We start from the raw sequence: 22549 nt of genomic DNA, 5'->3' as shown, positions 1-22549 counted from the left end.
GTTGAACATGCTGACAAGCTAGCTACTTTACAACAGTTATAGAATTGTCGTGTTGGTGAAAACACAATGGTATTTCAGTATCTGTGCTTTTACTTTGACAGAATCATATCCATTAGCACATTTAAAAAAAAAAAAAGTTGTTCATCTTGAATGACACCAGTATCTTCAGCATGCTTCCCTAGCTGTCTACAGTGTAGTTTTATTAAAAGGAAGAAAGAAGAGTATATAAGACAGCACATACAGATGACAATGACAGAATGAGAAACTACGGTTAAGTCACTCCACAGGCAATCACGACAGTTCATGCACTAGAGTCTACGAGTTGGAAAGTGTTTACAAACTATGCTGGTTCTCCAGGCTGTGAGCAAAGAGTGCTCGAAAAACCTGACTGCCTTCATTCTCACCAGTCCTCCTACTGCTCCTTTTCTCACTGCCGGCCTTTTCACTCTTTGATTTTAAAGGTGCTGCCTCTGTTTTCTTATCTCTAGCAGACTTCGTTGTAACTGAAGACTGGCCACCCCGGGAAGTCTCGGACAACGACGTGTTTCTTGAGGTACTGTCTTCCTCATCGGACAACTCCGACTGCATCTTTTTGTCTTCTTCAGAGAGGCGGTCCACAAGCTTTAAGGTCTCGCCACTAATGCCCTTAAAATATTCAATGGAATGTTTACATACTTCCTGAAGCTGACTTTTCCTAACTTTAACTGTGGTGGTGGTGGAGGTGGTGGTGTTGGTGGTGGTGGCGGTGGTGACACAGGTGGATCTTACCTTTACTGGCAACTTGGATGGAAGCTGTTTGGCCTTGCCTTTCTCTGGCTGCCCTTGCTTTTGTGTGGCACATGCTTTTCTGACTGAAACTAGATTTTCCCTGTGTGTGTTTTTTACTGGAATTCTGGATTTCACATCTACACATGAAGAAGTAGTAAGGGTTTTGGTTTTCTCGGATGGACTAACCTGTTTCATTTTACTTGTTTTACTGTTTGGCATATGGTTTGGTGGGAAGATATCTTTTGGTGAAGTGGCCTTTATGGGAAGTTTGGATTTTCGCCTAATCCCTATTGATTCTTTTGTCTTTTGCTGCTCTCCAAGAACTTTCTGCTTATCTCTGGCACAGTGTCCTTGTAGTACCCCTGTCTTTTTTCCTGATGAGCCTTTCACTGGATTAGCTTTCTCTGTGGTACAAGTGGGTGCAAAATGTTCTGTCAGAACTACATGACTTGTAATGTTATCTGTCTGTATAGTGGAAGAATCCAAATTGTTGTTGTTATTAAAGTTATCTTTTTGAAAATCATGTTTTTCTTGAGGCCTAATGCCCATCTGGCTACTGGCTGCATTTGAAATCACTGTAATTTCATTTTCTAATCCCTGAAAACTGGTCATCACAGCTTCTAGCTTATCTGTCACTTCTCCAGAGCCTTCTTTCTTCATGGTCATGGTAGATGCAGAAATTCCCATTTTTATAGGCGTACGTGACTTGGGGTCAACTTTAGAGGTGTTACTGTCTGCGGCTGATCTCTCCAGGGAGCCACCACTGGATGTGCCTTCCTCACACTCGCCGCTGGTCGGGCTGCTGGGGTTAGGTTCAACTGGAGGTGCCTCTACATTTCTCTCTAGATTGGTTTCTACAGTGGTGTCCCCTGACTGTGGCTGTGGGGTGGCAGTGACCATACTTTTATCCCCTTCCCCCTGGTCCCCTGACTTCCCTTCAGAAGTATGCTCACCAATCTGGAAAAATTGGAGCCTCTCTTCAACAAAATCCCTCTTGCTCATGTCAATTGCACCACTGCGAGTCATCTCAAACATTTTTCCTTCATGGAATGGGAAAGGGTTAGGCTCACTAGTTGGGGTACTTTCATCAGTTGGCGTTCTGGCTGGCGTAGTGTCAGGGGTTGTTGCTGGAGAGCGGTCTTCCACCGCCAGACCAAATGCCTTAGTTTCATCTTCCCGTGATTTACCATCAAAAACTTCATCATCCCCTCGGTTATTAGACCAAGGGTCAAAATCTAGACCTTTGGTAGCTACTGTTTTGAAAGGAGTGGCAAATTCTTCATCTACTTTGTAACTGAAATAAGTATCAGGAAACACTGATCTGTCAGGATGTCGGCCTTCCAGTGTGAAAAACTGGGCCCCCGACTTCTGATCAGTCTTATCAGGAGTCCTTTCAGATGAAGAACTTTTGGAGGATGGCTTATCTTCATCTGGTCCCACCTTTCCCTCCTCCTCAATAACTTCAAGTTTGCTTTGGCTAAAAGAGCGATCTGCTGGCTTCAGAATGCCCTCTGTGTTCCAGACATCTTTTTTGATTTCCATAGTTTGACTTGGGAGTTTCGAATCACTCTCTGTCAGACCGTCATCTTCATCTTGCAGATCATAGCCATCCAGAGAGTCAATCTCTGTGGCATCTGTGTCATGAGAAAACTCTGCCGTGGTGGCAATAGAGCACTCGGTAATGGACTGGTCATTGTTCCCATTCTGGGCAGTTTCATTCTGAGGCGAGTCAAGGCCAAGGCCAAATTCATTATCTTTTCCAGATCCGTTACTTTCCAGTTCTTTCTGGTTGGAAGCCTTTTCAGCAGAAGCTTTGGATTTTGCCACTTCCTTTTGTTCATCATCTACTTCCTTTAATTTGAAAGTATATTTTTTAACAGGGACAGGCTGATAAATAGATTCATCATCACTTGAGTCAGTGGCATCTGCCCCGGGAGGAACTGGTGAGGGTGGCTGCACTCTGATGACTGGTTCAGCCAGCTGGTATTTTTCATGCTCATCTTGCAGATTGACTTCAATCATGTCAACCTCCCTTTCGGGAAGATAATGATGCTTCTTATCTGACTCGATCTGGTCCGCATCCAGCGGTGGAGGAGGGGGGAATTCAATATAGGCAACTCTGTTATTTTTGGGTCTTGGGCTAGAGTCTCTGCTCACATCTTTAGGTATTTCACGCTCGACCACTGTTTCTTCCACCGTAGTGGGCTTCAGGGAGGTTGATTTGGCCTGCTCCTCCTCCTCTGATTCCTCAGAAACCTCCGGAATTGGGCTAGGTTTGCCTGGTATATAAGCTATTAGTGAGTCTGGGGTCTTAGACGTAAACTCATAACTTACTTCCTCTGAACTGGGTGTTTCTGGGGTTAAAGGGCTTTTCCCAGAGCTATCTAGAAAGGACACTTGCTCTAGAGTATCATCTTCTGGACTACCTTGGGGAGAAGGAGGCTGCTTTTGCTGTCTGGTTGTATAAAAGGTCCCTCTGGTTTCTTGGACTGTCTTACATTCCTGACTTATGATTTTTTTTACACCCCCCTGTTGTATCTCCTTTTCATATTGCTTCCCCACTTGTACAAAACTGACATAAACAGGTAAAGTTTTTATCTCTTTCCCTCCCTCTGTCTGGGCTAGTGGTGCAAGTTTTTCCAATACATCAATGGGACTGTGGTCAAATACATCACTAGATGGAGATTCCTTTCCTGGGCTAAACTCTAAAGAATCAGGAGATTTGGTGGGGGAAGTCTCAGTTTCATCAAGAGGCGGGCATAAGCCTACATAACTCTGATGTTTGGAAACCTTGCTGATTTCTGAATAGGTAACTTTTTCATCTTCTACAGAATTAAAGTGCTGTGTCTCAACTGTCTCTTTACTCATAGTTGACTGGGACACTTTTTGTGATAGTTCATGTTTTGGAAATGTCGACTGCTCACAAAACCCATCAGGAATATTAGGAGACAGCACTCTCCTCTCATCAGCCACTCTGACTGGAATGTGTGACATTGCTGAGCTCTCGCTTCTCCTGGGAGGTTGATCGAAAGCTCCACCTGGACGTTCCCCTTCTTTAACAACATACTCCCTGTATAAAACTTTCTTGGAGGGAGATTTTACAGTCATTTCTTTAATTTCTGAGAGAGAGCCATTTGTTAACAATTTGTGTTCTCTCTCAGTCACAGACAGACATTCATTCTTTTGATCAACACTTTTACTCTCGGGGTGATCAATGTGATTCTCTCTTACATCATGAACAAGTACATGTGAAAGTTTTTCTTTCTGTGACTTATTGTTAGTGGCTCCAGAACTTTCCCATGTTCTAAAGACCTTTTTGTCCCATGGTCCCTTGGTTGCTAAATCTGAGGTTACATGACATGCCAAGTCTTTAGCCTGTTCCTCAGAAAAATAGTCAGGCATTGCTTTACTTGACATTTCAGTTCTCTGTTTTTTCACGTCATCAGAGCCAGAATCATTTACAACAATCTCGTTGCTTTGGACATGCTCATCTTTAGCTTTTAGGACCATCAAATCTTTTTGGACAGACACGCTTTCCTCTGAGAGGTCTACGGCCTTCTGCTGTTTTTCTCTAACAAACACTTGGTAGACAGGTAGCTTGCTCTCCTGTACTTTTTTAACTGGGATTCTGGATTGGCCATCTGGCTTTTTGTCTTCTTGAGATATGTCCTTACTTTTTGCATGTGTACCTTGTTCAAATTTTAATCTAATGGAACTGAGTTTAGATTGTTTGAGTTGAAATCCAGACTGGGGCCCTTCTGGTGCTTTGCTCTGTGGGACACTTCCTTTGGCCTCCACGGTGGACTTGCCATCTTCACTCTGTTCAGACACAACTCTCTTCTCCGGGCTGCTGGGCAAACTGGATGCTGTCCTCTCATCGGCCTTGGGGGAGCCTTGTCCGTCAGGGCCATGCTGCCTTGCCTTAACCCACTCATCATTGGATGCTAACAGTTCTGTTAGTACTTTCTCAGGGCTGCTACTGGTAGAGCTTTGAGAAGAGCATTCTTTGCCATTTTTGGGGCGTGGCTTTTTCTCTGGGGACTGCAGTTCATCATTTAGTTTCTCAGTTTTGTCACGAAAAAACTGTGATACTTCTGTCAGCTTTTCTTCAGCCTCCTTTACAGTCCTGTCCACCCTATCTTCATATATCAACTTTTCTCTACCTCTGTCTAATCTGTCCTCAGTAAAGCGCATCCACATGGCATGTTTTGGACTACTAACATCGCCAGAATAGTGCAATACTGTCACTTTATCAAAATGCTCATCTTTAGACACTTTACCTACACCATTTTCAGACACATCTTTATAGATTTTGGAGAGTATTTCTTTTTTGGGGGCAGTGGCTACTTTTTCTCTGGACCGCTTATCAGACCCCTGTAACTCTGAGCTAGGGGTTCCTGCATGGTCTGTAACCGATTCCTCAGTATCAGAATGAGACACATCTAGCTTTTCTGACAGAAGCATTTTCTCAGCAAACCTGTAAGACTCCCCTCTTAGCTCTGACAACTCATCGTCATGGTATTCTATGGAGTGTTGACTCAAAAGCTTCAATGTTTTATAGGAGTCATCGGATACGAGTTGAGCAGAACTAGGGCGGCTATCTTCTTCTTGGGACACAGGAGTGTTTACTCTGGAAGACTCCAGATAAGAAGGCAATGACTCTTCCGCAGTAAGTTCTTCTTCTTCTTGCTGACCCTGTTCCTCTGGACAAGGAAAAGCATCGTGTTTTTCTGGTAGAAAATCTTTTAGGTTAATATCTCCCCGGGATAAGTCTTTCTGATATACATACATTTCCTTTTCTGGATGCTTTTTGGTTTCTCTAATAATGACTTCAGTGGGCTCAGCTTGGTTACCTTTTTCGATGTGGACTTCTATTATACGCTCCAGTTTGGGTTTCATTTGGTTGTCCTTCTCTGCATGCTGGGCTGACGTTTCAGCAGCAGACTTGTGAACATCTGGAGACACTGACGACTTATGTTCAAACAGCCCTGCCAGTTCTTTGGAAGGATCCCGCCCGGACTGAAAAGCCTTCATGATGTCGTGGACTGACATGGTTTCTTCAATTCTTTCAGAGGCACCTTCACTGCCTGGTGGGGAATGATAAACCATTCTGGTGGTTGTGGTTATGTGAGTCTCCTCTTTCACACGCATGCCTTTGCTCAAAACCCGACTGTGGTCATCTTCTTCACTGCTGGCTTTCATTTGAAATGCCTTCACTTTTTCTTTAATACTAGAGGTGGTAGGCTTTGGTTCTAATTCCATAAATGTAGGGGAAGGTTTGGGTGACACTGGTTCCTCTGGTTGGGACTGGGGAACATCCCCAGAGGAGGGCTCATAGCTCCTGATGACATGAACTACTTCAGTTCTTGTTTCCGTAATGACAGGAGGGATGGGGACTTCATGAAAAAGTGGCTTGGGACCAGTGCTTTCAGCGCTTTGTGGGGCTGAAGGTGTTTTTTCACTTCTTGTTTCAAAGCCACTGTCCGACAAGGGACTTTTATCTTGGTCATGTTGAGAAAAGTCATCTGGAGACTCTAAAATAGTATCTGTTCCAAAAAAGGAGTCAGCCATTTTACATAATTCCTTCTCAGAGGTGGAAGGCCTCATGGAGGCTGGCGGCATTTTGAGTTTGTGTTCCTGCAAAGCAATTCCTGGTTTTAAAATTCTTTTCTGTCTCTCCTCACCATCCTTCTTTGCATCCTCAAACTTATACTTTAAATTTGTCAGTGAACTACTCCCAATATCATTTGTTAGGTAATCAATAACTTTGGTCAAGTTATAATCCTTCTCAGAGGCAGCCTTTGCTTTCACTTGCACTCTCTCTGGCAGAGATGGAGAATGGCTCACAGCAGCCTGTTGTCTTGCTTCTCTTATTTCTTCAGAACTAAATTCTATCCAGTCATCTTCGGGAGAGTGTCCCTTGTCACTCTTTGGTGATTTGGGTGATCCTTTGTTATCTACACATACATCTTTTTTAAGGATTTCACTAACTTTCACTAAGTCTTCTTTGACTTTTTCAACAATTTTGAAGGGTTCTTCATCATCAATTCTCCCTTCCTTGGGGAGTTCAGGTTGGAATGGCTTCTCCTCTGGCACATCTGTCTGTAGTATTGCGGTCATCCGCATTAGGTCCTCCTTCATTTCAGCCACGTCTTTTAGTATCTCCTGACTAGAAGATAAAGAAGATGGTGTAGACAGCTTAAGGGCAGAAGGTGCAAGGAACAAAGATGTCTTAACTGGAGATGCAGTCCGATTGAAATGGGGCTGGGGGCGTGTCTCCATAGTCAATGTTTTAATGGGTGACAGCAAGGCTGCTGCTGATTTTGTAAGTGAATTAGAGTCTGGAAGTTTCTTTAATGCTGGTTCTGGCAAAACATTGACTACAGAGTAGACTGGCACTGTTATTATTGATGAAGTTACAGATGAGGTAGTTGCAGATATTGATGACCCAAGAGATGTGTAGAGTGCACTTGCGGAAGGAGTTCTTAGAGACTGAAAAGCTGATGGTGCTGCAGAAACATATGACCTGAGTGGGGAAAAGGGCATTGCTGTTGTGGTAGAAAACACTTTCTCAGCTGTGTCAGTGGCTGCATTCACCACAGAGCTTACAGAGTTTGTAGCTGTAGAAATTTTGTCCTGTAACGTGGCAGTGGCTTTGCATCCATTAATTAAAGTTGAAGATGGTGGATATTTCAAAGGAGAAATAGATCCATTGACTAACGCTACCTCTGCATGTCCAGACATCTGCTTCAAGGGTGATGAGAGAGATGATGCCATCGTAACTTTAGCTGACGAAATGACATCAACTGCTGATTTAGCTGGAGACACCACTGACTTTAAAGGTGAAGATATTAGTGGTGCCGCTGATGTAATAATTGACTTAAATGGTAAACTTGAGGAATACATATTAATGTTTGATTTGGGGGAGGCAGGGGGTGTCATAGTAATTGATGACCTCTCCAAAAGAGACCCTGCTGTAGTCACGGGAGAGCTTCGAGAGGAAAATGTAGAACTGGATGCCAACCCCTTTAAGGGCATAGCCTCCGTGACTGCCGGAGCTCTAACCAGGGTACCAGAGGCAACTTGCATATTATATGGAGACTGTGACACCACCGTTTTTATTGGCGAAGACATTGTCCGAAATGATCTAATTGGAGACGCCACGTCACTAATAGATTTAACTGAAGATGTCGTTGATGCGCCTAACGTGGATTTGATTGGAGAAGGAGTTGAAACGGACCATATTGATTTTAATGGAGAAGCGGATGGCGTATTAGAGGAAGAACTTGATAAGGAAGTGAAGCCTGACTTGGTTGGCCCGGGCACTGTATTCGGAGTTGTTGTCCAGGACTGGTAAGGTCTTGTAGAAAAGAATGGCTTGTATGAGTAAGTGGTGGGGAGGGATCTTGTTGCTCCTGCACTCCGTTCAACTGTTTCTTAAATTTTAAAATGAAATCAAACACAAAAATCAACAAAAATGGTTGAGAAACAGAGAGACCAGAGAAAAAAATTGGTCAGTAAACTTTGAAATATTACAAAAGCAAGTACAATTGTTTGCATGATTTAGAAGGGATGAGGCAAAAGGAACAATTAACTAAAAGAGGAAAAATAAATTTCTACAGACAGAACTAATTCAAAGTTAAAAAAAAACAACAACTAAAGAAATAAAAAACAGCAATGTGAAATGAAAGACAGGAAAAGCACATCGCAACCAAATAGGCCAACAATGAAAAAACAGAAAACATGAGGAAAGAATTAATGATGAGAAAAATAACCACAATGGAACACTGTTCCCTTACTTCCTATTGACTTTCTTATGTGCTGGTTTTGAAATAGCAGTAGCCGTTCCGTTTTGCCTGTATAGGTATGTTTGTTTTGTGCAACCATATGACTCTTGTTTTAATAATTTCTAATATTCCCTCTCCTAGAGCCTTTCCATGTTACAGATTGCACCTATTTAGAAGCATTTCAATGTGTCAATCTATGCATTAAATTTCTGAAACTCTTTTTTAGAAAACCACTCAAGCCTATTTCATGCAGAATCCAAAATAACTATTAAAGAGACAGGCATCTGATGTGCAAACTGTGAAGCCACTGGATTTTAAATCTGTATCTTCCATGCACAATTCGGTTACGCTTTACACCCATAAAAAGCCAATAAGAGCAAGAAATTTTCTGAGTCAGAATTTTAAACAAAAAAACAAAAACAAAGAAAAGGAATGTTTGCATTTATCTTTTCATGCAGTATATTCCTTTTGATGAGAGGAAAAAAGAAAATGTAATATGAAATGATTTAAAAATGCATGTATACACATACAAAGGGGAAAAAAACTAGAAAATATGGTTCATGGTTACCATAAGCAAGCAAAGCAACTGAAAACATTTTATCATGCGCAATATATCATGGCAAACAAGCCAATGAAGTAATACAATTTGTATGCCATATTATGCACAAAATATAACCTTCAAAAATACTTTCATGAGAGTATTAAGAAAGAAGAGTACACTTTTTCCATGAGATGTGAAGCCTTGGTACCTTTTGAGATTTTTGGAAAATAAAATCCTCACATTATAAAATACATTGGTAACTAAATATATCCATGTCTGTAGCAGTCTAAATTATGAATAAACGCACATACATTATCTCAGTTTTTTCACAATCTATTCTACTTTTAATTCTCAAAAGGTATCATGGGAAAATCTAAAGCAGTCATATTTTTAATACCCCACATTTAAGTACCTGCAGTGAAATATGGTACATAGGTATATACATATATGCTTATCAATTACAAAGGTATGGATTCTGGTGCTTTTCCAGAATATTCATGGGTAGCCCCAAACATGGGAGCAGCCATGAATCAGACCTATCACTAGGAAAGATGGAGGTAATACTAGCGTTCTTATCTCAGTGGGGCAAGAAGCACACAGATGAGGTAAGCACACTCACTAGGGACAGCAAGCACACTCTCAGTCCTCTCTACTTCTACAGTTCTAACAAACAAACCGATCTGATCACAGAGATTTGGAATGCCTGCCAAGGGCTACTGTTCAACGTCAAAGTTGTATACAGTCTTGTTCCAAGAAAGCAATGGTTCAGAACAACAGTGAACTTGAAGAGTAAATGAGAATCTGCTTCATCTTTTATGCTCCTCTTCGTGCTGTGCCCGTGCCACTGCTACAATCCAGTCCTTGGATTAGCAGCTACTCCCACAAGGGTGAAGATTTTCATTCCTAGTGTACATTTAAAGTCAAATATTCAGAAAATGTTCTCTTCTAGGCTGACATATTATTCCAAAGAAAGTGGAACTATGGAAAACTCACCTATTTATTATCCTTCCTAGCCATAATTCCCAAATTATACTGCATAACTCTTTTGGGAAATGCCACATTGCAAATGAATGATGATTTGAAGGTTCTTTTCAATTGAATGATTTGGGCTCATGTCTATGTCTTAAGAATTTACTTTTGTAACTACAAGAAACTGGTGAAGTGCCTTGCTTACTGATGAATGCTGGCTCCATCAGACTAGTATTTTGAATCATGTCTGTGGTTTTATATACTTTGCCAAGAACAACCAGCTTGCCAGTTAGTTACACATTTTATATGTTTTAATGACATACACTTTGTGATACCCTTTATGACCAAGGGAAATTCTGGATGTTAGGCAGTGAACTACACTAGAATCTTCTTGGGACACAGGGAATGGGCGTGGAAGGGCCAGGGTAAATGAGGGAAAAGTGGCCTTCGCTTGGAGTTCTAACACCAACTCAGGGGGTCTTGGTATTTCCTTAGTTTCCTTTTAGTCCTTAGTTTCCTTCTTATTCCTTTCCATTTCACCACCTTTGTGTGTCTGATCATAAGAGAAAACTATTTCCTTTTATCAAAAGGATAGCAGACTGCACATATCTAAATGAAATTTTAACAAAAAAGTAGCAACACTTTCATAAGTGAGAAAAATTAAAAATTGAGCATATGCATGATCTTAAAATTCAAATATCCCTCAAAAAAACCCTAAATACCTTAAGGACCAGAATAAGATGGAAACTCACCTTCCCTGAGATGCCATGGACCTTAAGCAGCTGGTCCATCAACCCTGTCCAAAGCTTAAGAATACTGCCTGGGTCGGGGAAAGGGGTGGTGGTGACCAAAACTACCACCCAATGAGGGTCTCCAGGGCAAAATGCTATTCCAAAGAAAAACTCATATCCAGTATATTTTCACCATATTGAAAAACCAGCTAGCTACAACTACACCCTTTCCCTGCTCTCTAACACAACAGAAGTTAATTTCAGCCCCAATATATTTGGAAGAATTTGGATCTTTCTGCTAGAGGAAAAAACTCAGAACTGAGGGAATGTTCCTGATCATGGAAGGGTTTCATTTCTTTCATACTATCCATTTTGTATCTGAATATTAGCTTTCCTAGTAGTCTGGACCTCAACCATCTAAACTAAATAGTGGAGTAGTTTCCTGCTGCCTATGTTATGTTGGTCCACAGCAACATGAATTCAGGAAAGGTAGGAAAAAACAAAATTGTGGCTCTTACTGACAAATTTCTAAACCTCTATGAACTCAAGTTAACTGTGAATCAATGCGGGGAAAGCTAGGGATGGTTGACCAATGAGAAAATGTTTTTGTATAAATTCTCTTCAAAATGAAGCTCTCTGAGGTTAAAGTGGCAACACTCTACCATTAATCAAATACATACTTACTCCCTGTGTTCTCAGTTCCCTGGGAAGAAGGGGTTATCTAGAAGGCTATGGTGACTACCATATATAATAATTACAAGGAAGAAGGAAGAGGAGGCAGAGAGAATGAATATGACTGCATCTATACCTTGCTTGCAAGCCATTTAACAAGGAACTGGAACCATCACTGAGACAAGAGGGTTTAACCAGTCTGAAGACCAGCCTTAGAACTGATATTTAATAGAGGACAGAGGGAGGGAGATGAGAGGAGGGAAGAGATAAGAAATCAGTGAAAAAGTCCTACCTCAAGAAAGTAAGAAAATATAATTCTCGCAAAATGGGAAGGAAAGAATTGGGACCAGTATACAACAATCTATCTATATTAAGAAAAATGAGATAACAACCAAAGTAACTTTGCCATTCTTTCTGTCATCCCCAAAATATAGGATTAAACATTTTCTCTTTTGAGCATAGATATAAAGTAACACTGCTATTCATCTCCTACCACAGTTAATAGTCGTCAAAGTAAAATAAAAAATATATGTCTCTAATTTTAAAAATAGTAAATGGTTAAAAAAAACTCTTTTGAAGCTATGAACTAGGGGTGTTGGTACCTTGTATCTTCAATTATGTACAGAGTATTAGATTTCATGATAAGGTTTTCCTGCAGGCAACTTTTCTTAGTTATTGGTTTTCAAATGACATCAAAATTTAGTTTGTATAGAAAAAATGTCTCTTCTTATAAAAATTCACATAGATTAGTAAATATGTTAGAAAACTCACTCATTCCAGGCTCAGTCAAGTAGCTGTAGCGCTTACGTAAAGCTAAAGATGCAAAACTCTGTCGTCGATCTGCTTTCTCCGTCTGAAAAAGAAAAGAAAAAAGAGAGACTCTGTTTCCAACTTCCCTGTGACATTTTCTCAATTTTGAAACATTTTGTAGCATGGCATGTTGATATGTTTATCCTTAATTTTCTTCTTATGCATTTTCCTCTTGAACAATGTTAATTTCGTACTGGGATTTTAACACCCCATCCCGGTATCTCAACCCAGTAGCCATGATTTAGCAAATATAAGAGCACCAACACAGCAGACTACAGGGAACTACAAATAAAAGACGAGCATTACAGAGGCTGAGCAGTAAGTGTTCCCCAATTCATTCATATTGAAAGCACATACATCACAAAGTACACTCACTATGTGAGTACATTCAAGGAAAAAAGGCACACAAAGTTGATTATTCCAATTACTACTGTGGTTTCTGTATGTTAATAGGCATAAAGTATAGATGAGATTAAAAACAGGTGAATGGTTTTTATTAGCAATAATGTTACTGAGTCCTGAGGCTGCTGACTCTATGATTGATGTGTGGGTTTTAAAAATCCATTTGTCATTTAATTTATAGAAACATTAGGAGGTAACTTATGAAAATTTCTCTTACAATTTAATTGAACAACTCTACTCTTTGAAAAGGACCAAGATAAATTTCTTTAGTTAGAACAGCAAATGTCTATCAAAAACCAGTGACGAAATATTTCATATTACAAAAAACACAAGCTGATTTGGTATAGTAAAACTTCATCTATTAATCATGATCTTGATTTAAAACTAGTAATAGTGTGCAGTAGGACTATAGATGGTAAAATATACATATGAGAGTTTTAAAAAAATTATACATGGCAATCTGTCCCAATCTGTCACATTTTAAAATGTTTAAATAGCTTTAGTTTTTATTTTATAATCATAAATTGGATTATAATACTGTGGAATATATTAAAATAGTCTTTGCGTACCTGGAGGAAGAGTGAACTCCTTTTTTAAAAAAAGTACACTCTTTACCTCACTTAAGACCTATACAAAAATAATTTATACATTGCCCACACTTCAGCCCTCTGCAACTTCCTTTATACATACTTAACATCTATTCTACCTCCAATAGAATAAAAGCAGAAGTATTCATATTACCTCATCATCTTGATCTGACTCTGTCTCCTTTTGGTCCCAAGATGCATTGCAGAGACAAGGAATATTATAATGGACAGCAGGGAAAAGAATATCAGGATATGAAAAGGACTGAGTAGGGAGCACAAAATGCAAGCTGGTTTAGAAAGCAAAGCAAATCAAAAGAAGCCAACAAAAAATATCAAGAACTGTACATCCATGGCAAATTAATGTGTGACAGTATTTGAAAGCATAAAAAAAAAATCTATGAACTACCAGCAGAAGCGATCAACAGAGGACTCCATCATACACACTATAAAAATTTGACACCACAGTAACAAGACTCAATCTACACAAGGAGACTAATAAAACTTGAGTTTCAAGAGCTTTAATTGTGTTACAAAGCATTCCTTAAGTGCATACCAAGGGCCCAATTCTTCAAGACCAGGGAAAGTAAAAATGAACCAGTATTAAAAGATACCTTTTTATGTGCTGGCAGAGTAATATTTAAGTTGCAAACAGCTGTTTGAGGCAGTCCTTTTGTTGTCTTTGGTTCTTTCAGAAAAGATAGACGACCACAGGGCTCTTGGCTGGTGTCTCTAATCTAGAATAATTTTGGTAGGTGACAGTTACAGACTTTTCTGAGGATTCCTGTCTATATAAGATGAAACACGTTTGTTTCATGAAGCCCTTTTAGATGCAGGAAAGGTAAAGGGAAAAGATGGTAACAATTACATGTCAACCAGACTGGTCCCATTTGAACTTGGCATGACTTAGGGGCCTAGTTCCTAGCCTAAGCATTAGGACTGTCTGCTTGTCTTATCTTAATAGTTCATGAATTTTCTTCCTAACATTTTTTCAGATCTTTAGTTTTTGCAACACACAACAATAACAGCAAATAACAGTAATAAAACAACTGTCCTATCTTGTTGTCTGAAGAATGTCTCTGGGCTTCCATTTCTCCTCAGAAATGGAAACAAAACTTGAATACTGAATCTAGATTTCATTCTTTATTTGATCACTGAACTTTAGCTAGACATTTAAAAATTTTAAATCTACAATAAAATCATCTACATTTTATTGTAGATTGTTTTTACTAATTATAAAACTTCACTGGCTGGAAAGTTATACTCTGGTAAAAATAGAACAAAATCTGATCTGTTCTTATGAGTTTACATTGGTGGGGTATTTCATACTAAATAAATCATTAAGCTTTTTTTTTCTCCCTTTTATTTATTTATTTGTTTTGGTCCCAGGGGTTGAACCCAAAGGTGCTTAACCACTGAGTGACATCCCCAGCCCTTTTTATTTTGAGATGGGGCCTCACTAAATTGTTGAGATTGGCTTTGAACTTGCAATCCTCCTGCCTCAGCCTCCTGAGCCACTGAGATTATAGGCCTGTGCCACCATGTCTGGCTGCCTTTTCTTTTTATTAGCTAAGTTTTTTTTTTTTTTAATGGAGTCTGTTAAAGATGATTTACCTTGATGGAAAATGGCAGTCTATTTTCTTTGAAAGCATAAAAGTTAAATACAAGTTGCTGTCCTCCTTTGGTCAGTGGAGCCAGATTTCCATAACAATCAACATAAATAGGTTTTCCTTCCAGAACCTTTTGAAAAAGTAAAAGAAATATAAAATATAACATTAATTTGAGTTAGGAATATTTGATATTTCAAGTCATGTAACATTAATTAAAAGTCTTACATGTGGGCTGGGGATGCTGCTCATTGGTAGACCGCTTGACTAGCTTGTGTAAGGCTCTGAATTTAATCCCCAGCATCACACAAATACACACAAAAAACGTGTTTGTCACATTTGTCTCTTTATCAGGAAATATGTTGTTATTTGCCATAAAAATAATTCTGTGGGCTTACAATTCAACAATTGCTATCATTAACATGTACAAAACACAATTATGTGTTTAACTTCTGCCAATTTCAAACATGCTTGAGAAAGTTATGTTAGGTCACTTACTGATCTAGTTTGAATTTTTTTTGACTCTTGAATACTTATGTGTTTGAAAAAGGAAAATCATGGTAATGTGTGTAGACAGTGACCATGAAAAAAAGAAAATTCAAGTAGCCACAGGAAAATGGAGACCATAACTTAGATTCATTAGTACTATATTCTAATTAATTGATAACCCATAGACTCTTAAAATAATTTGAGAGTGAATCTTTGGCAAAATTTTAAAATACAAAGAATGTACTTGAGATTTATAGTGCTATTATAACCTCAAAATAAAAGCCTGTATCTGGAAAATGTAATTAAATGAACTTTTTATTGTAAATAAGGTACCTCAATGTCTTTGCTTCTTGCAACTTCCTCAAAATTCTCTTGCTGCTCTAAAGTTTTATCCACTTTGTCATCTGTCATGCAGAAGCATCGTAGGGAGGATTCTACAGGATCATTCATTTTGGCAAAAACAACAAACTTGGCCATATATGGAACACATATTAATTCTCTGTATAACTGTGTGGCTAACCCAACAGTTTCTAAAACTTGATGGCAGTCTGCAAGCCAAAATCTAAGAAAAACAAAAACAGAATTATGAAAATGAAGTGATTTAAAAGCTACATCTTTAAAAAAAAAATGCAAAACCCACACAATTTGAAAACTCATGTGCTAGGAATGCAATTCAGTGGCAGAGCACATACTTAGCATGTGCAAGTCTTTGGGTTTGTTCTATAGCACCAAAATAAATAAAAACAAAGTAAATATATAAAGGAAATAAACCAAACTATTAACCACTTGTTTATTTAAATAGCAAAGGTTTTTACTGTCCTTTTCAAATGCAAAAGCTTTGTTTATTACTCATAATAACTGTGCTAAGTAAACATTAAGGATTTTCTCCCCCATTAAAACAAAACAGAACAAAACACATAGTTTTGAAAGCAACATGTTTGTTTCCCAAAAGGATATAGAACCAATTTTTTAATGCTTATTAGAATCTTTCCATACCTGGCTGAAACATTGGTTGTAAAAGAGACACAGTCCTTTATAAACGTCAAAGGAGTGGTTCCTGTGATGTCTTCCCACTGAGCAGGTGAGGTGCCCCCTGAGAAGAGCAGCAGAGACGGTGACTTTACTATCGGAGATGCAGCTTGTAAACTTATCATCCTCCTGTTCTTCCTGTTACAGCAACTGGCATGATTTTGACACTTTCAATTCAGTGGTGTGTACTAAATGTAGATTTTCCTTCTCTTCTCCTTTTACACTTTTACCAGCTCATTATTATCTCCTTAAATGTTGACATATTTTGTAATGAGGGTCTTTCTATGTTGCCCAGGCTGGTCTTGAACTCCTGCGCTCAAGCGATCTTCCCACCTCAGTCTCCTCCCAAGTAGCTGTGATTCCAGGGATGTGCCACAGTGACCAGCTCCCATATTGTTAATTTTTAAAAAAAAATTTTTTTTTCTGTTTGTCTGGATAGCAATGGATGGTTTAAACTTGGGAAATCCACAATTTATAGTGTATTTTATAAGTGCAATGATGTGTAGTTTCAGATAGATAATATATGCTTAAAAACAAAACTGTTAAGAACTATCAAGAAAGTTAAGAACCAGCTCATTTTGTACCTGGCTGAACCATTTACTTTTCCAGGGTAAAAGGAAAAAATCTGTCATTAAAGTTACTCCTCAAAAACCAAAACCAAACATACTGTTAATGATCTTAGACTTGCACTTGAAGTTAAAAATCAGACTGAGATAATCAAAGGATGAATTGAGGACTGGGATTCTAGGTACTTGTCACAAAATGTGTTCTCTTAAGCCTTGTATTTATTTTATTGGATAGCACTGGTGAATGGAGTAGGTGAGAATAATTATGTACTCAACACTTCCCTACTGGTAGTGCTCTGTGGAATCTATATTTCCCAAAAGTCTATCCAATTTCCTGGTAGCCTAAAGGGTGTTGCTAGTTCTACTTCCTCTGTTTGGGTTACTGAGAAATTACCTAGATGCTCCAATAGAATCAAGAATACCTCAGTAATCCAACAAGGGCTCTATTTCTAATGTTAACTTAATAGCAGAGAATACCCCTAAATTTTAAATGATTCATGAGACCAGCATCTTAAATTATTCCAGCAATAAGAGAGATGAGGTGATAGAAAAGGGAAAAAAAAATACTGGCATGGATATTTCAAAGGTTTTATGTCTTTGTACAGACTTATTGCAAATCAATAGGAAGTATAGCAGCGACTAAGCCAAACCTGTAATGCTACAGAGAAGGCGCAGATTGGGTGTTGTGTCCCCCTTGTATCCATTAGATACACCTTCTCCTGAGGGCGGGGGCACTGGAATGGTCATTGTGATTGGTTTATGGAATTTCCTTCTTCTTGGTTCCACAGTGACAATTGGGCTAAATGTTGCTTTGTTTCCAAGGATCTTTTTCACAATTTCCTCTGGAACGGGCTGGGCCTAGACATAAAGGACCTTAAATGAAAATTCACTTTTTTTTTTTCATCAAGGTTACTTTTGAAGTGAGAAAGAAAAAACCAATCTGACAACAACAAACACAATATCTTTTTTTTTTTTTTTAAATCCTTTCTTGCTATTTCAAGGCATGAACTGACAAAAGAACCAAACACAGCGGCAGGAACTAGCCAGCCTGTTTCCTCAGTAGAATGCAGATAGTACTGGCTTACATAAAAAGAAGAGACCCAAATCAGAGCACAGAAGCTTGTTAGTCTACTTCAAATTCCAGGACAACAAATATTTAGCTCCATATACATTAAACCTATACAGGACATTCCATAAAAACCTCACAAAGTCAACTTGTACTCACTTAAAAACCGAGGCTTTCAGAGGTCAGAAACAAAACAGCATTCAAAGTTTCAAAGATCTGAATGCTAGTCTACTAAGCCTACCTCATTTCTTTTGGATTCTTTGCTAATTTGGCAAAATAATTCAATACAGGAAACAGGTGAAGGAAACTTCATATGACTGAAATATAAGGTGGTCCCGGACTCCAAGTATTTACTAAAGGCATTCCCAGGACTTAAGAGTACAACAAACTCCCTTGGGCAGGAGAGTCAGCCTCACAAGAAGAGCATGAACTTTCAGTTAAACTATTAATTACTATTTTATCAACACAAATTAAGTTCTTTTCAGTTCATTTTCCTTATTCAATGAGGAAAAAGGGGACTAGTTAAGGTCTAACCTAACTGAAATGAATAAATATAAGAAAGATCATTCTTGCCAAGATTTCCAGTCAGCTTTCCAAACCAAGACAAGTTCCAACTGGGTTGGAGGAAACCCAACATTTATGATTTACTTAAACCCCAAACTAAAGCTTGCAAGTTTCACTGTAACTGATTTTTATGATGTGGCATATTATAAACCAAGTTTTTGTATGTTATTTCACATTCTCAGACCCAAGAAAAAATCATTTTTCATCAGAAACTGAGACTTTTGAACAGAAAAACTCTAAAAATATATAACCTTATTTAACCAGTTACTAAGCTAACTTTACACTTAAAGATTTTCATCTGAAATAGGTTAATGATTCCCAAAATGGCCTAATTGGCAGTATCGTTAAGGATGAGTTATGATGACCATTTTCAGAGCAAAATACTTTCACATGCTCTCTACATGTGCTGGGGAAAACAGTGCTTATAAAGAAACAGTATTTTGTGAACAGTACCTGGAGGCCCACACGAATTCTTTTTGTTAAAGCACCCTCTGGGAAAGATGCTTGGACAAGGGGTACTGTAGTGCTACTCAGAATTCCACCTTCAGGACCAATCTGGTTGCTTTCCTGCTTAATCCGTGAAACAACTGCAAAATACTGGGGAAAATCCTTAGTGATGATCCTGCAGATGCGCTTTTTCCCTAATTCTTCTGGGCTGTCAAGTTCTGAGAAGAGAATAAATGAAAAAACCATGAGAATAAATATAACTACAGAATACCTTGAGAGAAACTGTCAGATAATTTTTATTTTATTTTTTAAACATTAAAAATCGTACATGCCAGTGGGGTACCATATAATATTTCAATTCATATGTACATTGTGATATGTCTAAGACAGGTTAAATATACCTATCTCCTCCAACATTTATCATTTCTTTATGGTAAAAGCTTTAAAAATGTTTCTTCTAGCTTTTCAAAATGTATAGTACACTTCTGTTATTGACAGTCACCCTACTGTGTAACAGCAAACCAGAACTTTTGTTTTTTAATGAATTTATTTATTTTGGTACTGGGGATTGAACCCATGGGTGCTGTACCACTGAGATACATCCCTAGCCTTTTAAAAAATCTTTTATTTTTTGAGATAGAGTCTTGTTAAGTTGCTGAGACTGGCCTCAAACTTGTGATCCTCCTGCCTTGGCCTCCTGAGTTGCTGACACAGGAACTTCTTATTCCTCTCTGTTAACACAGTGTCCATTGATCAACCTTTTCTCAACCCTCCCCTAATCTTCCCCACCTGTAGTCACTACCATGCTATTTTCAATTTGTATGATATCAACCTTTTGAGATGCCACATAAGAGTGAGATAATGTGGTACTAGCTTATTTCACAACTTTGATGGCTAAATTGCTTTCTATTCAGTAGTAGAAACATTTTTTTATGATAGAGAACTATAGTGACCATAATATCAAGCTTTACAAAAATATTTTAAAGGTATTGATATATGGTATTTGCAGAAAAATATTTTTCTATTGAGAAGGAACAAACATCTTTGAAAACTGGTAATAACCACATGCAGGTAAATTTCTACTCTTGAAGAGATCGCTCATTTTGTGATTATTTACAACAGGTGCCAGAAGTAGGAATCAGTCACAAAAAAAGTAAGGCCTTACATGAAAGTGAATAAGAACTTATATATGTCTGAAAAACTCTGGAACTTCATTTGAAACTCTTTTTCAAATGTTTTTAAATTATCCAAATGATTAGTATCATCAACATCAATTTCTGTCTGCCACTGATGGGCATCGAGATCCATCCATCCACAAGTGGACACCTTTCTTTCTATTCATTTCCAAACCTGCCTCTTCCCCTGTAGGTCCAACTCTGGAAAGGGACAAACCGTTTGCCCAGTCCTTCCATCTAAAACTTTTACTCACTTTTCTTTACACTTTGCATCTAATGGTCAAAGTCCAATTTTTAATATTTTGGAAACGGCTCATTCTCCTGCCCCACACGTTTTATTGTTCAGGACCTTATTTCAGCTTGTGTACACTACTCAAGCGACCTCCTAACCATCATCTCTTTTCTACTCTTTCCCCAGACTCTAGCCCGTCTCCCAAAGTACAGCCAAATTTTATACAGAATTCTGGTAGGTTTAGCTATAATGAATGATACTTAAACTTGAAATCAGAAAGCAAAAAATGGCTTATTTAAAATATGTTGTTCTGAGTCCTAGTCTGTTCCACTGGGAACTGTTTGGCTCAGCAGACAGCTAGAATCCTAGGGAAAAGAGACCCTCACCAGCATCAATGGAAGGCTGCAGGGTTGAAAGGCTTGCTCAGTGTGCTTGGATAGGAGTTCATCATTAACAGCTATCAGCTATCATTGGCTTCTCTAAAGTTTCCTAAGGTTTACATAGCTGAAGTTGTTACTTTTTAACAAAATAAAGGGAAAAATTCCCAAACCTCAGGTGATGGGGGGACTGATTTTGGTTTTGGTGTTTACTACTTCATATAATATTCTCTTCATATCTCTAATACATGCAGCACACATTCTATTGTCCCTTAACTGTTATATTTCTGCCTCCTTTATCAGATACTTTTGGCTGAGATCATGGCTAATTGCAAACTAAATTTTCTAGAAAGGCAAAAGACATGATTGGATCAATGATGTCTTCTCATTTTACAGATCAAACTCTGAACTTCAAGATAGATAAAATTAATTGTCAACTAGGAAAAAAATATAGTTTAACCCAGATAAAAAAATGGAACTGAAAGTTTGCTTTTTGTTTCCTATAGTATCTCCTTTTCCTCTGCAAACCTAAACACTGGAGAGATCTTAGTGAAGGAAAATAGAAGATTTAGACCAAATTATGTGCTATGCATGCATGAATATATTACAATGAATCCCATTACGTATATTATGCCAATTTTTAAAATTACCAAAAAAACGTACAAAAAGTTTAGTATAGAAAAACAGGAAGGAATCAGAGTTTGCTCAGGAGAATATTCTAGGTGAGTTTTCACCTATGCAATAATTGATAGGAAAGAGTCTTCCACATAAAGCAAATATCTTTCCCACTCCATTATTTGGCTTATGCAAGAGAGTGTATTCCCAGAATTCATACTTTCTGAGAAAGTTTTGATAATCTGTTTAAATTGCTGGGCAGCATATCATCAGCTTAAGCAAGTATTTTTTTCCTTAAGGCACCAAAATGTCATTATGCTTCCTTCAAAATGACTCTGGAATCCTTACAGTGCAAGCAGTTTAAGGAGACTGCGTGAAATTGCATCTTTCAAACAGGACAAAATTCCTAATTCTGCATATACTAAGCTGTGCATCCTGAGAATGTGAAATTTGCTCAGGACCAGTCTGGAACCACTGGGGAAGTGAAGCATCCTTTGGGTGGACTGGCAGTATTGTGCACTTCTTGGCTGTGTGTGTGTTGTGGATATGGATGCATATATTTGTGAGGAGTTAAGACAGAAATAGCTATATTGCTTCTAGAAACTATAATAGCAATGCACTTGGAAGGACTACCAGTTTGGATAATGAAAGCAGCCTGGCCACACCTCACACTGTGTCACCATTGACATTAAGATATTAAAGACCCCCAAGTCTAAAGTGAGCACATACATTTCAGATGCTATGGGTGAGTGGTCAATGGAGCAGGTAATTTCTAACCATATAAAACAGAGAAGTCCCAGGAAAATCTCCACACTTCACTTCTGACATCTTTTAGGATTTGCAGGGGATTGTGCCCACTCTATTTTAAAGCTTTTTAAAAGTCTTCTGTAACCATTAAAACACACATGGTAGTGGACCTCCAATGTATACATTAACAGGTATTTGGAAGATAAGCCTTGATTTAAAAGTACATCCAATGTGGAAGTTTATGGCAGTAAAGTAGGCAAGTGGGAACAATAAGGGCCCCCATGCACTTTTCCTGAAATAGGATCGTACATATGGCCTTTTTTAATACTCATATTTCCTGGCCTCAGACTGATGAAATGGAGAACAATATC

At 38.5% G+C, this 22549-nt stretch overlaps 1 protein-coding gene across 3 annotated transcripts in view; it reads right to left on the bottom strand.

The window, feature by feature from the left end:
* Ank3 (ankyrin 3) overlaps positions 1 to 22549 on the bottom strand; it is a 321653-nt gene that overhangs the window by 34974 nt on the left and 264130 nt on the right. For 2 of the 3 annotated variants that reach the window (XM_071611239.1, XM_071611240.1), the window contains exons 29-35: positions 19039 to 19250; positions 17606 to 17813; positions 16357 to 16453; positions 15694 to 15922; positions 14879 to 15004; positions 13879 to 14001; positions 12240 to 12321 (exon numbers count right to left, since the gene is read on the bottom strand). In XM_071611239.1, coding sequence (XP_071467340.1) covers positions 12240 to 12321; positions 13879 to 14001; positions 14879 to 15004; positions 15694 to 15922; positions 16357 to 16453; positions 17606 to 17813; positions 19039 to 19250 — 1077 coding nt within the window. Of the gene's footprint in view, positions 1 to 404; positions 8199 to 12239; positions 12322 to 13421; positions 13449 to 13878; positions 14002 to 14878; positions 15005 to 15693; positions 15923 to 16356; positions 16454 to 17605; positions 17814 to 19038; positions 19251 to 22549 lie in introns of all 3 variants that reach the window. The other variant, XM_027931178.2, reaches the window with a different exon arrangement.

Source organism: Marmota flaviventris, chromosome 4 (genome assembly GCF_047511675.1).
Source record: "Marmota flaviventris isolate mMarFla1 chromosome 4, mMarFla1.hap1, whole genome shotgun sequence".
Taxonomy (NCBI): domain Eukaryota; kingdom Metazoa; phylum Chordata; class Mammalia; order Rodentia; family Sciuridae; genus Marmota; species Marmota flaviventris.
The sequence above is the reverse complement of the archived record's forward strand: the minus strand, read 5'-3'. Positions and strand labels throughout refer to the sequence as shown.